This window comes from Diabrotica virgifera, chromosome 7, assembly GCF_917563875.1.
Source record: "Diabrotica virgifera virgifera chromosome 7, PGI_DIABVI_V3a".
Taxonomy (NCBI): domain Eukaryota; kingdom Metazoa; phylum Arthropoda; class Insecta; order Coleoptera; family Chrysomelidae; genus Diabrotica; species Diabrotica virgifera.
This window is the reverse complement of record NC_065449.1, coordinates 23,111,968-23,127,288: the sequence shown is the minus strand read 5'-3', so window position 1 is coordinate 23,127,288 and position 15,321 is coordinate 23,111,968. Positions and strand designations below refer to the sequence as shown.

General features: G+C 32.2%; 1 protein-coding gene across 4 annotated transcripts in view; it reads right to left on the bottom strand.

The window, feature by feature from the left end:
* Positions 1-4,445: 4,445 nt before the first annotated feature.
* Positions 4,446-15,321, bottom strand: part of LOC114324781 (mediator of RNA polymerase II transcription subunit 12-like) — a 69,133-nt gene continuing 58,257 nt past the window's right edge. Inside the window, exons 11-13 of one of the 4 annotated variants that reach the window (XM_028272623.2) lie at positions 14,881-14,937; positions 14,697-14,815; positions 4,446-4,790 (exon numbers count right to left, since the gene is read on the bottom strand). In XM_028272623.2, coding sequence (XP_028128424.1) covers positions 14,767-14,815; positions 14,881-14,937 — 106 coding nt within the window. In that variant the 3' untranslated portion in view covers positions 4,446-4,790; positions 14,697-14,766. The remainder of the gene's footprint in view (positions 4,791-14,696; positions 14,816-14,880; positions 14,938-15,321) is intronic. The other 3 variants (XM_028272622.2, XM_028272624.2, XM_028272625.2) reach the window with 3 other exon arrangements.

The following is a 15,321-nucleotide window of genomic DNA, read 5'->3' as shown; positions in this document are numbered from 1 at the left end:
ATTTTTTCAATTTTGTTAAAGAAATAGAAAAAATGACGATCAATAATAATCTACAATAGTAACAAACATATAAAATAAATTAGAATTGCGAATAAAGCATATCGATAGTTGCCAAAATATCTTTTACTTACACTAGAGTGATATTCAAGCAAAGAGCTGAATGTGTTCATTAATTTATTATTTATTTTAAACGAACAAGTTTCCTTATTAAACACACACCAGCTATTTACTTATAAAATACTCCCGATAATAATACTTTTTTATTTGTAGCGAAGTTCGTTCAAATTTTTTATGTATACACTGCTAAAAACAATTAGAGAAACACTTTTGATATTCAACTATGGATGAAAATAAATATATCAAAAAAAAATATAGTTAGAATCGCGAAAAACGTTAACTGCCAAGGCAACCAAACGACGTTTTTATAACGTAGATAACACGTCATAAAAATGACCAATTGACGTGTTTCTATGACGTAGTACTGACGTTGAAAATCACCTGTATTTGTCTCATCGATTTGACGTCATAATTGTGACGATTTTAAAACGTCATTGTACCTACGTTTTTTTCACGTCGAGATTGTGACGATTTTCAAACGTCAAAAAGATGACGACTTTTACACGTCGCCGTCGGTAAAATCAAGTCTTTAATACTTTCAAAAAGTGACCTCTTTCAGATGTTTCAAAATAGTATGAAAAATAGGTATCATGAAAATGTAGGCTAAAAATTAATTTAATTAAACTCGATAACACATAATTAGTTCATTAACAGAAAATATACATAAAAAACAAATAAACATAACCTCAAATAGTTGACAAGAAGAATTACTGCATTAAACTAACTAACTGAGCAAAAACGAATAAAAATCTCTCAAATAACATGTTTCTTCAACTAAATATCTAAATTAAAAGTCTTATTTTATCACACAAGACACAAAACACGTAAACAATAAATGAGAAATTTCTTATGAACAACGTTATAAACGAAATTGTTTGGAGTCAATACAAACAAGCTTTTTAAGCTCCTCCCAATTTTGTGACGTCAGACTTGGCTGTCTGAAATGAAAACGTTTTTTAAACGTATTTTAACGTCATTAATCTTACGTATTTAAAATCACCTACAAAAGACGTTTATATGACGTAATGTTCAAACACGTGTTTATATTCAACCAAATCTGACATTATATGACGTCACTTGGTTGCCTGGGTGTCACCTACTACCACTTGCCTTGTCAGTTGTCACGTCATCAATGACGTCAACAGGAGTGAAATTCATACTTTCTTAGTGATGTTTTTATTGTATGTATTGTATAGTTCTTCTACTTTATATTTGCACATGCAGAAATTATTATTCACGAATTACTTTTTATACTAGGTCTCTTTTTTAGTCACAGAAACTAGTATCGCAAAATTAAACCGATTGTCCACAATAAGTTTAACAAGAATAAACAATACGGCATGTCTCTGATATTTTGTTTACTATGCATTTTGACGTTTATCATTTTCAGTGGCAGTGACATTAGAGCATTTGTTGTGTCTATTGGAATTTATAACTTATGTAGTGTTTATTTTTATAAAGTTATATTGTGTTAAATATATTATAACCTCGTTAAATATAAATGTACAATATCACTTTATAAAATACGTCCACCGATAATAGCCATTTTTTAAACGCGTTTCTTTAGTTCAATAGTTTGCGTCAAATCTTTAGACGTTAATTTGACTGCCTTTTCTACAATGCAAATGAATGAAAATTTGCAAGCATATGCATTCGCGCGAACAATACACGAATAGTCAATAAAAAAATTTTTGTTTATTAATTGTTTAAATAAAAAAAAAACGATTTTAATGGAAAATGCTTAAGTTGTCTTGTTTTTTACAATAAAGAAACTTGAAACTTTTACAGATTGTAGCTAGTTATATGAACTATACATAATTTTATTTTTAACGTTAATTGTTTACGTTATGCTTCATAAATACTAAATAAAGACTACTTTTCATGTTAATACATCATATGTTTTATACATATTTTAATCAACATGACGATATATTTTAATGTTTGAAAAGTGTAAGACTAAAAAGTAAAAAATAAAAAAATATGAAAAAAAAATTTTTTAAGAAACGCTTTTTTTAGTTACGAGTGACTAAAATTAGAAATATAAAAAAAATCAACCAAAAAGCAAACAATAAAAAAAATTGAAAAAATCTAACACATTCGTTAAAGAAAAGCGTGGGGCGAAAACCGTTTATTCGATGAAGACGCGCCACGCTTTTCTTTCACGAATGTGTTAGATTTTTTAAATTTTTTTTTATTTTTTGCTTTTTGGTTGATTTTTTTATAATTTTAATTTTAGTCATTCGTAACTAAAAAAAAGCGTTTCTTAAAATTTTTTTTCATATTTTTTTATTTTATTATTACATTGACACAATAGGGCTTTTCATTCACAGTCATTTGTTTCGAGCTTCTGTCATATGTTGTATAATCTGTGCATAATATTAATATACAGAAGATCGAAACAAATGACAATCGATGAAATGACAATCGATGATATTATATTATCGACGTACGTTTCACTTAATGTTTTGATTTAACTTGTTTGCAAATGAATCATGACGTTTGTGCAAAGATATAATGGAGCAACTATATAAGTACTCGTAGATGTATTATAAGCATAGGCGTAACCTGGGGGTGGTTTTGAGGGTTATAACCCCCCCCCCCCCATTGGTATGTACTTTGAGCTCTATACGCTTAACACCATTATGTGATGCTGACAAATCAAGCCCGTTTGAAGTTGTAACCCCCCTCCCCTTAGGATCATCCTGGTTACGCCGTTGATTATAAGTACTGAACCAATTTGTTTTTATGAGTAAAAGGGAAATACGTTTCTCAAATTATTCTGAGCAGTGTACTCAAGCAAGCAAAAGATCTTTCTTCCATAGTAATGCACAAAATATTTAATTTGGTATATAAACATATATAAAAATATACAGGGTCTCAGAAAATTTGGTTGTTTTGGGATTGGAAACTTCCTTTAAAAGTAGACACCCCATATATAGTAAATCGAATAAAATGCCCGTCTTCACTATGTGAAGATCTCGTTAGTTATTAAGCACCTTAGAAAGTAAATTACTTTTAGTATAAAATACAAGGTCATCAAAAATATGATATTTAAAATGGGTCTTCGTAGAAAAAACAACAATAAATTAGTTCTATTTTTCTGTAGTAGAATTACTTACTATATAGTAACCAAATTTAGCATTTGGTAAAGCGCATTTTAGCAAATTCTAGAGTTAGTGCACTGCATAAAAAATTTAATGAAAAAGTACCTCAAGTACAACATCCATTGTTCTTGGATATTATAAAAAATTGAGGCTACAATGGGAACAATAAAACCATCTTCTATAAATATACTAAACATGAATATTTGTCCACTCGTTCGACATCGATTTCGTTTATTAGAAAATTCTCATTATTTCTTTGAGTTTCTTATAAATTTCTTCGTATAAATTTTGCCTCATTCGCGTTCATTGTTAGACTGTATTCTTTCTCTAAGAAATCTATTCTTTCTAGACCTAAGAATTCATAAAGCCTGTGTAAGACCAATAATATATGCATCAGAAACAAGACCCGATACAGTCCTGCTTGGCTAAGCTGGAGCTTAAGATCACTCCAAGTGTGAGTGTAATCCTGGTGATAAGTAGGTTGTGATCTGAGACCACGTCTGCTCCGAGATATGCTTTCAGCATTACAGTGTCTTTCCTGTATCATAATGTAGTCTATCTGGTAGCTTGAAAATGTATTTGTGATAATCAAGCCAAGTTCTGTTGTAACTGTAATTTTGCCAAGACGTCTATGGAAGGGAATAATTCCACATAGCGGTTTCACTTCTTATCCAGAAAGGAAAAGGAGTGAAATATAAGGTCCACTACAGAGCAGAGATTTCCACGCTTAAGAACTTAAACACCCACAGAGAAAGAAAAGCCAATCTATAGGACTAGAGAAGAAGGAGACTATAAACTATCGAATAAGAGAAACAAGGCCAGCAACTAAGAGCTAAAAACTGCGCAATCAGCCAAAGGTTAGTAAACTGGTTTAAAGCACCCTAAATAAGAAATAAGTACGAAAGGTTATATTCAGTATACATTCTCAACACTAACATCTCCTGTAGAAATCAGTGTTTAAGAATATTCAAAATGTCATCAGTCTTTGAGAGATCCAAGTACGTATTGACTACCACGCATTTAATTTTTCAGAGAAGACCCATTTTATTAAACATTTTCGACAAACCGAACATCCAACAAAAATCACATACCACAAAAAACTAAAAACTCAACCCAGTAAATTTTATTTGACAAAATTCACCAAAGTTTGTTATGGTAAAATTTCAAGTCGAAATACCCCTGATCGGTCAAATGGCTGGGGGTTTTTCTAGGCGACGGCCCGTCCTCGTCTCCGTGTAAGAAGCATTCCGTAGTACCCTTAACTTTAATTTTGTCACCTTCGTGGAGCTTCAACTTCAGCTCCAAGTCCACTTCCAACGAATCTGGAGCGTCGTCCTCGACGGGAGAATCGTTACCCAAATCCTCTAGTTCCTTTTCTTCGACTTGTTCGTCTTCCTTGCGAGGTTCTTCCTGTTGGATGACGAGTTCCTGTTGGATGATGAGGGAACGCGGCCGTTCCAGCTTTTGAACTGGTGAGGGTTGTATTACTTCGGAGTTTTGTACATCACTAGAATATTGTTTTATTAAGTCTATTGTTTATTTTAAGATTATTTGGATGCTATTCGTGCCCTAAGGAGAAAATAAAAAAGAAATCAAATAAAAAAATAAATAAACAAATTAAATAAATGATAATATTTAAGAATGAAAGATAATCAGAATTGTTATTAAGGTTTTAATTTGTACGTAAATTGTATACATTTTTTTTTTCAGTATCTGGAACAAGAGGACGAGCATTAATTCATCTCATCAATGAATTCTAGACATTCTGGGTTGAATTCAAGTCTGTTAGAGCCAAGAAAAGGAGTAAAAAGAACAGCATAATCGCCAAAATGACCCTAATGTGAGAATTTGTATTTAAAGACCTTATCGTAAGAATACTGCTACTTTTCTACTTAACCAAAACAAGCATTATGGTAGGGGAGCCCAAGCGGGGATTTTTGCAGTTACTCAAGCGCGTCCGATTATCATATAGGGAGAAACCTGGTACCCTGCAGATGTACCTCTACCATATATTGGCTCTTAACACAGGGTAGTTCGTTAAGGGGGGCCCGAAAAAAAATCTATCCTTAAAAAAACTCGAAATTGTCAGATTAAGATAAGGTACGTTAAGTACATACACAAGAGTGTATATTTAAAAAATCTGACGATTTCTGACATGAAAATCTGACAAAAAAAGCGAATATTTCGCGAAATGAATGACAGATCGAAAAAACTAAAAAATATGTGCTCAATATTTTTTAAAAATGTATCGAATGATGCCAAACACGACTTACCACGGAGAGGGGTGGGGGGTAAATTTAATATTTTAAATACGAATCCCGCGATGTTTCGCGAAATGAACATCAGATCGAAAAACTGCAAAATATGTACACTTATTAATATGTTTGAAAAATCTATCGAATGGCACCAAACACGACCCCCACGGAGGTGGGGTGGGGGGTTACTTTAAAATCTTAAATAGGAGCCCCCATTTTTATTGCAGATTTATCGATAGATGGCGTTATAATCGGAAAAAAGATTGTTGGAAATGGAAAATTAAATTAAAAAATGGCAAGGGCCCACAAAATGGAAAACTTTACTTAACTTTTTTTGGTTTTAGGACTCTTCACAACCCAATTGGTCCCCATAACGCACGAGTGACTGCACATTTAGCATACTTTGCTCCCCTACCATTATTGAGCATTCTGCTTAACCAAAAAAATTACTGACCATTCAAAAATTTTGATATCGCAGAAACGGTTCTGCAGTATCAGAATGCAGCAGTAACGCGACAATGCAAGTGTAATACAAGGTTGTTACCACGTTAACAAAAATAAACAGAATAATTCAATTCTGACGTTACGAAAAGTTATAATTACGAACTGTCGCCGTTACGAATTGTGGGCTTACGAACTGTCGCGTGACGAGATGTCTTGCCACGTGCAGAAACTTATAACTAAACCAAATCTTTGGGAAAATAAAACGAGAAAACAGAATCTTCAGAAAGGTATTAATATAAAAACTAGCGTTTAAAGACCCTTGTCGAAGAATGAAATGGTCAGTTTTCTCATCTAGCTAAGTCCAATGTTACTGATGAACCCCAAAGTTCTGGTGCTGCTCACAGTAGCTGCAGTCAATATTTGGGACCAATAAAAAGAGCAAAAAGAACAACCGAATCTTAAGAATTATGTGGTCCTCACTTCCAAATTCTAAAACTAAATTGTCATGACAAAGAACTTTTCAAAAACAAAAATAACCATACATTCTGATTATCCAAAATAATACATAATACAAAAATAAAGAAAATTAAATTATATAAACTGACAGTAGCATTAAAAAATAATAAGATACTTCAGTGCACTATCAGTGCAGACATTTGCTCCTAAACTTCAATCGCAATAGCGGCTTCAAAGTCACACGTCGCGCGTCGCTAAGCTGCCCAAAGAAGAAGTGACCAAGAGTGGCAAAATCATCAAAAACAAAACCTAAAAATTTTGGAAGTTTTTGAAGTTATACTTCTTTAGGCGCGTTGGGAGTAAATTTATATGTGCGCGAATTCATCAAAAGTCTTGGTCCTGAGCGCAGCTGAAACGCTAAACGTGCTCTGATTGGGTAATTACAATGAACTGCCAATAAAATTGTTCAATATGTCGGTTATGAGTAAACAAATGTTGTGTATGTTATATTTTATTGCTGTGAGGGCAGAGAAAAAAGCAAGATTAAAATTGTAGTGACTTTTTAAAAGCAACAGGTACGTAATTCTGAATGTTTCAGTATCGTAATAAAAAATTACATATTTACCTACCTATTTGGAAAATGTAAAATAAACCTACCTAGTATGTAATGCTTTAATTTACATAATTTGATTACCAACAAAATTTCTACCAATATTCATCTAATATTGTTTTCTTACTCTATGTTTTTTGTATCTTAATATTTAAATTCCACAAAAATCAAACTAATTTGATTAAATTCAGAACTGTCAAAAGTTTAAAACGTTCAGTTGGTCTATCTTCCAACATAATGTATATATGTCTCCGTAGCCAAAATACTTGAATTTCAAAACTAGCCCATGGTCCGCGGGTTCAATCCCCAATAACAACTTTTATTTTTTTTATAATACATTTTATGATTGTAAGTATATTATTATATATTTTTTTTTCAGAAAATACGTACTTAGTTAAAAATTTTCCAACAATTATTGTTCAGAAATCATTTGTGGCATTTTTCAATGTGTTTGTGTGTTTTATTCTTCTATTTTTTTAATTGTTGGTATTGTTTTAATAAAATTTTTTGAAAAGTAGTAAGTATTAAAATTAGTTTAATATTTAAATAAAATAAACTCCTGGACAAAATTAACGCACCACTCATATTTTTCTCAATAATCTTTATTTATTGATAATTTACTGTACGACAAATTGCCTATGGAACTTGTTTGACAGTGACAGTGGTTATGCAAGCTCACGGTTCTTAGACATTACTACGGTTGCCTAAATCGACTAACCAATGAACATTAAGGGTGAGATTACGTCACGAGAGTTTACTGTCATTTGAATCGTAATATGATTTTTTTCGAATCCTGAGAAAACCAAGTATTTTAGAAAAATTTAAACGCAGGATGCAAGATTACATTATTACCGCGGGCGGAAAGCCCCTCAGAATAAACAAGCAGATTCTATTGAATGAAATATTTGAAATTAAATATCACACTTCTCTTTTATTTTCAGCCCTGTAACTTATTAAAATAAACATTATAGAAGTTTTCAGGGACTTTCAGCCCTCGGTAATAATGTAGTCTTTCATTCTGAGTTTAAATTTTTCAAAAATATTTATTAGTTTTCTCAGGATTCGAAAAAAAAATGAATACAATTAAAGCACATTGAGAATTTTGACATCCGTCAAAATTTTGCATTAAGAGGATCGGTACGTATTTTCGGCTGCAATGCAATTCAAATGGGGATTCATTTTTTTCGAATCCTGAGAAAACTAATAAGTATTTTTGAAAAATTTAAACGCAGTATGAAAGATCACGTTATTAGCGGGGGCCGAAAGTCCCTGAGAACTTCTATAATGTTTATTTTAATAAGTTACAGGGGTGAAAATCTAAGAGAAAATTTAGTATGATTTTTAATTTCAAATATATCATGCAAAATAAACTTTTTATTTATTTTAAGGGACTTTCGGCCCTCGGTAATAATTTAGTCTTTCATTCTGCGTTTAAAATTTTCAAAAATATTTATTGGTTTTTTCAGGATTTGAAAAAAATAAACACAATGCCGTGGTAAAATTTTCCAAATCTATCTTTGTCTTACAACGCACTCAGCCGAATATAATATTGTCAGCATATATTGTCAGTCAGACACTGACAATCGGTGACAATTTTAAATATTTGACATTGCATCGGGAATATGTTGAGTTATTGATTAAATATTATTGAAATATAGTGTATTTGATAAATAATTGATTTAAGACGTGAACTTAATAAAAGTTATTTATTGTGTATTATTTGTGGAAGATCCAAGCAGAGAATACATCAGGATAATATATTCTGTGATACAAGTATTTTGTTGTTAAAGATGTTCAAAATTGTAAGCGTTCCATAACAATATATTATTAAAAACTCACTTTAACACTTTTCCTCTTTTCTCGATTGAGTATTAGTCTTTGTTGTACAAATAAATTATTATAATCACTGAATACATAGTTAGTGAAAAAATTATCACATTTATTAACTGAATTAATAATTTCCAATTATAAAAATAACAGTTATCCAAGAACATTCAAAACCCATCTCTTGAAATTAATAATGACATTTTCAAGTAGAATGACATTCTAGTAATGTTTACATATCCATACCAGTGTGAATTTTACTACGCGTAATTTGCCGTGTAAAGACAGAAAAAGTAGGGATACACGTAAAATATTTGCGAATTATGTACCCATAGCCTTAACTCAATGTAAAATTGTAACTGTTGAATTCCAGCTTCCCTAATAATTATTGTACATCAAAAGACATTAGAAACTATTTGTACAGGATTGAAATCTGTATTGGAAATAACTGTTAAAATTGGTCTACGTAATTAAACATATTCCAAAATTTTGTAAAAATGTAATACATTTTAGTTTTCAGCCCAAACTTAGTCCACACACAATGCAATAATGTTCACATTTTTGAACTGTCAATATTTTTATTTTATCATCTATTGTTTAAAAACAATATAGTTGATAAGATACCCTCAGTTGCGGAGAAAGGATTTTTATTCAGTCAATGGTGTGAGCACTGTCAGTTAAATAGTAACGTGTGGCCTTACTTTTACACGCATACCTATTGTGACAAATGTATCATATTTTTCAAAATTTTGGAATGCATTTAAATCGTAGAACAATTTTAACTTTTGGTTTTAATACAGATTTTAATTCTCTACAAGTATTCTCTCATGACTTTTGATGTAAAATAATTAGGGAAGCAGGAATTCAACAATTCAGAATTTTACATTGAGTTTCCTATGGCCCTTTTTACGATTCACCACCCGGTATAAGATAAAATGTGTACTATTTGTCTAATTATTTCATAATAACACAAATAATACACATATATACACAATAACACACATTCAATGATTGAAAATCATTTAAAAATATGGGAATGTAAACTCTTGTGACGTAAAGTCAAAAATATAAGTCTCCCCACCACCGTCGGACAAGACAACCGTAATAAAGTGTAATAACCGTGATGCAAGCTAATAATAGTCTTAAAAAATCAATGGGAAAATCCCAATAGTTGGCTGTATACCATAGTTTAAAAAACCAATACAGAAGTAAAAACTTCGAGATGTATTCTGGTATAAAATCGTTTATTTAAAACTATAAAATGTCATCGATTGCAGAACGTTTTCGTTCTAAACAGAACATCTTCAGTGCCTAGAATGAAGTATTTCCACGTTAGTTTAAAGCAAAAGGTTAAAAATGTGACTGTCAAATGAAAAATGTGGGAATACTTACATCCTGCCGAGTATTTTGAAACTAGCACACTGTAAATAGTGTTAACATCATCATATATGGTTTACATAATGTAATATGTTAAAATGTTATGACTACAAGTCGATGTTAATGGATAAAGTGGAACACATGCTAAAAGGGTGCCATGGTTCCCTGCTCGAAGATACTAGGTACTTGCCAATTCAATGGGCACAGACCAACTGAGAAATTATGAAGTGGATATACAATTTGACAAGGGTGACATGACATGACAAGATAAAGCCAATTTTTGGTTAAAGTTTCATTTGATTTTGGATTTTTTAATAAAATGCGAAGGTTTGTCTGCAAAAATAATTTAAATTATTTGAATAATAAAATCTACTGTAAAGTTTAAATTAGCAACTCTCTATTCCAGAATAACTTATAGATTCATTAAATTTAATGCAGATATATTACGTGGTTTAAGTTGTGACGTCATCGGATGTGAAATGACGAGATGAAAGTTGAGTTTGTTGAAACAAGGAAATACACTACATAATAAGATAATTAGACTTGCGTGGAAAAACAAAGCTAAACAAGCCGAGAAAACCTGAATTTAAGAGTATTTTTATGTGATGAAATGTTGGTTGCCTAACAAGGCAAGCAGGCAACAGGTTGAAGGTAAACGGTAGAATATTGCGAGAAAACAGTATATATACAAAAGGTGGCTATTTATTGTGTTAAATTTATTATTATACTATTGTAATGAATAATTATGTCTGTTAAAAGTTGGAAAATAGTTGTTAACAAAATTAAATAACTAAAGATTACTGTTAGTGAGGTAGATATATGTGTGAAGGATATGATTGTATATAGTATTGTGAAATGAATGAAAGTATGTAATAATATAATAAAATTAAATTATGTGACATAAAGTCCAATTCATCTTTATGTAGTTTTGAAAGGACTAATGAATTGGAAGTAATGTATCTTGATAGTCTACCAACGTAGAATAGTGAATAAAATAATTAGAATGAGAGCTACCAATATAGGTCAAATTGTGGGTTGGTGTCAGTATGTAAAGAAGAATCTAAATTGAATGAGTATATGAAATAGAAAAGTATGAGATTAATTTCTATTGGTGATAGTGGAGTGAACAGACTGAACTAAATGAAATATATTTAAGTGCAGAACTTTATGAACGTATGTGATTGTAACTGAAATCAAACACATGAAAAATGTGAAAAAATTTTTTATTTTAAATTGGGATAAATGGATATTGGTAGTTGCCTGATATGAATGGAAATGAAAAGATAGATGAAAAAAGAAGAATAGTGAATGCAATAAAACTTAAATGTTATAGTCTGAAAGAAGTTTGACTGAATGGGTCGTAATGGATATAGGTGTGCAGTATCCTATTGTTAAGTAAAGTCTAAGAATCTAAAAAGAAAGAAGTGACAGAATGTTACTAAGTAAGGAAAGTGATATATATGACAGACCAGAGTGATTGGATGTATGGTGTTTTTTATTATTGTAAGCGGAGATGAGAGAAAATGAGTAAGTAACATAACAGGCAACAGGATAAGTGAGTGTGAAGAACATTCCAAAGAGACAATAAACCAGACCAATTTAAGGATTAATAATAATAAGAGCCATTTAAATAAATTATGAAAGAAATGGTGAGATGAGATATAGAGGACCTGAAAAAAGAGACAGAGACACAAGGTCAAACCAGAAATGACTAGGAGTGGAGAAAAATATGAAGGATAGGAAAATAGAAGAATCAAAACTGTGTTAGGGATGGGATAGTGGGGGAGGCAGTAATGAAGTTGAAAAGAAATTGCAAGTTGAGATATGTGTTAATGGGTGATTAGTAAGGAAAGAGAAGATTGTTATAAACTAGTGGGGTAGTGGAAAAAGAGGGGGAGGGGGAAATGGAGAATAGGAGTAAAGGGGGAGGGGGGTGAGGGGAATAATGAGAGAAAACTAGGGTTGGATTAAGGGAATAGTTGTCGATGGATAGGAGTAAAAGGACGATTTAAAGTTGTTTGACGATTAACGCAATTGGGGCTGGTCCTCATGTCTCTGGAAATCTCAAGGTCCTCGTACAAATCCAGGCGTAGATTGTTTCTGTATTGGATGTTATGAATTAATTTAACACCATCAGGGATGTCAAGATGATGATTATTAACTTTTAAATGATGGGAAAAGGCTGATGTAGTGTCTCTTTTAGAATGTTCAGCAGATCTGGTTGAGAGTGATCTGTAAGTCCTGCCGATGTAAGAGGCATCACAATCAGAACAAGTCAGTCTATAAACACCACTACGATTCATATAGTGTATTGTATCCTTAGTATTTGTCAAAAAGTGGCCAAGGGTATTTCCAACTTTGAAAGAAATATGTATATTCTCAGAAGAGTTAGATACAATACGTTTAATCTTTTCAGATAGATGTGGGTTATGATATGGTAGTGACCTGTAAATAGCAGAAGAGGAAGATGACTGATGGAAAGCAGAATTTTGAAGCAATTTAGATTCTCTTTTACGGATGAGTAATAATTTGTATTAAACTTCATTTTAGACTAAAAGTGAGTTAAACTTTTCATAAAAAGTGCCGACTAAAGCAAAGTGCTTGTGAGAAATAAGCTTTTTATTGTGATATTTTTCATCACATGCATGTTTGGAAGTTTATTTGCATAAAAATCAAATAAAAAAATGAACCGCCAAAGAAATTTGTCAATGGAGGAGGCAGTGCGAGCATCGACTCTCCTAGATGAAGGATATTCAATGCGATACGTTGCAGGTTTGTTGCGAAGACATCTTTCCACCATCAGTTGCAAGGTGAGGTGATATAATGAAACAGGGTCGTACCACCGAAGACCAGGGGAAGGGCGAAAACGTTGCACTAATCAAATTGATGATCGTTTTTTGAGACAACGTGCTCTCAGAGATAGGAGAGTCACCAGCAATTTGCTAAAAAATGAGCTAGCAGATGTTCGAAATGTCGCGATATCGTCTCTAACAGTTAGAAGACGTTTACATGAAGCAGAAATGAGCAACAGGAAACCGGCCAAGAAACCCTTGCTTACCAGAGAACACAGGGTTCAGAGATTGCATCAAAATTGGACCATCGATGATTGGAAACGAGTTCTTTTCTCCGATGAGGCTAGAGTAAGCCTAAAAGCTCGAGATGGTCGTGAGCGTGTCTGGCGAAGGCGAGGAGAAAGGTTTACCAGCTGCAATATCTCTCCTAAAATACCTTTTGGTGGTGGCTCTAAAATATTTTGGGGGGCAATTTGTTTTGAAGCTCGTACGGAGTTGATCCCCATACGTACGAGGTCTATGAATGCCCATTATTACTTAGACAACATTACTGTCGAACATGTAATGCCTTTTGCTCCGTTTCTTGGAACTAATTATTTATTCATTCAAGACAACGCACGTCCTCATGTGGCTCGACAGGTTATTGGCTACCTAAATGATGTTGATATTCCATTATTAGAGTGGGCAACTAACAGTCCGGACATGAATCCTATAGAGCATCTATGGGATTATCTAAAAAAAAGATTCGAAGTCGTAGACCCCCTATTGCCAATCACAACCAACTCATTGAGGCCGTTCTTGAAGAATGGGAGAATATTCCGCAAGCTTTTATTGAACATTTGATATCAAGCATGTCTCGACGCATAAATGCAGTCATAAGAAGTAGAGGAGGGCCTACACGGTATTAGTGTTGACCCAGATGCATTTTATGCAGAGTTATGCTAGCTTATTTACGCATTTCCGGCAAAAACAAATTTTTAAAGAAACAATAAGGCAAATTAAGGTCATGATAAAGTCATGTTGGACTTATTTGTAGGTGTTTATTATTATTTAGTTTTATTTTGTGTTCATATTGTAAATATTTAGATTAATTAAAGTGGTGCGTTAATTTTGTCCAGGAGTTTATAAATAAACTGTTTAAAGTATATTAATTTCGTTGAAATCATAATACTTAATAGAAGTATAACTTCTTACGTGCGTACAAAGTACACACACATTCTTCTTTTAATAAGCTCTGGAAAGCGTTGATAAACGTTTAATATTTTTGACATTGTTTTTAACGCTTTTTGCGCTTTTTCTTCCATTTCGACACTTGTCCACTGCCTTTCTGTGTTGACAACGCGTGACTTTGAAGACGCTGGTTATGATTGGTGATTTTTTTGGTCAAAGGACTAAATATCTTTTAGTGGCACTGTCTTCTAAAGAATTATAGTAAAAAATAGAAATAGTATGTGCTAAAGCAATATAAGTATATTTTATATACACCCTGTAGTATTTAGTATAAAAGGAAAAGAAAATTAAAATCTCAAATGCTGCCTTTTAACCCATTCGCGGACAAAACTGCATATGCATACACTTACAAAGGGAAATGACTGTCTGCATATGAAGACGTGTTCACGAATGTGTTAGAAACATTTAAAATTTATCTGTACAACATTAAAATAAAAAAAAAACTTTTGGTGATATTTTCATTGATATATAGGTATAATATACATACTTTACACTTTACCTGAGGGAACCGGGAATTTTAGGATTTAGGAGGAACTAGAGGAGTATCTGTTTAGGATCTAAGATCGCTGTCTTATACTAGGTATCGGAGCGTTAAAAATAGAAGACCTAAAAATCAAATATCGTTTAAATTTTTTGGCATATATTGTTGAAACAGTTGATGTGTAACTCACTCATTTCTTTGGGGAGGGTAGCCATATACAAGATCGCATTCAGTGGGCTGTGTTATCCTAAAAATTATGAAAATATAAGTTGTTTATCCATACAAAACAGTACTTTAATGGAAAAACAAAAAATAAACTGTTAATAAAACTAAATTTCTTATTACTGTGAAATGGAAAACCAAATATTAGTATACACAGTAACTGGCACGCTACTATACACACGGGTACGTTGAGCTAATACACTCCTGGACCCTTCACTTGTTGCACTTTTTATTTCTTTTGTAATGTAAATGTATAGAAACCAATATAAGCATAGAAAGTTGACAGTTTATAAACTTACGTGCATAGAAATCGGCCCACTTAAAAATTTGCTCATTTTTGATGTCTCATATTTCCTAAACTTGTTGGCCGATTTAAGGATTTTTTGAACATGTTATAGCCTGATTCTTT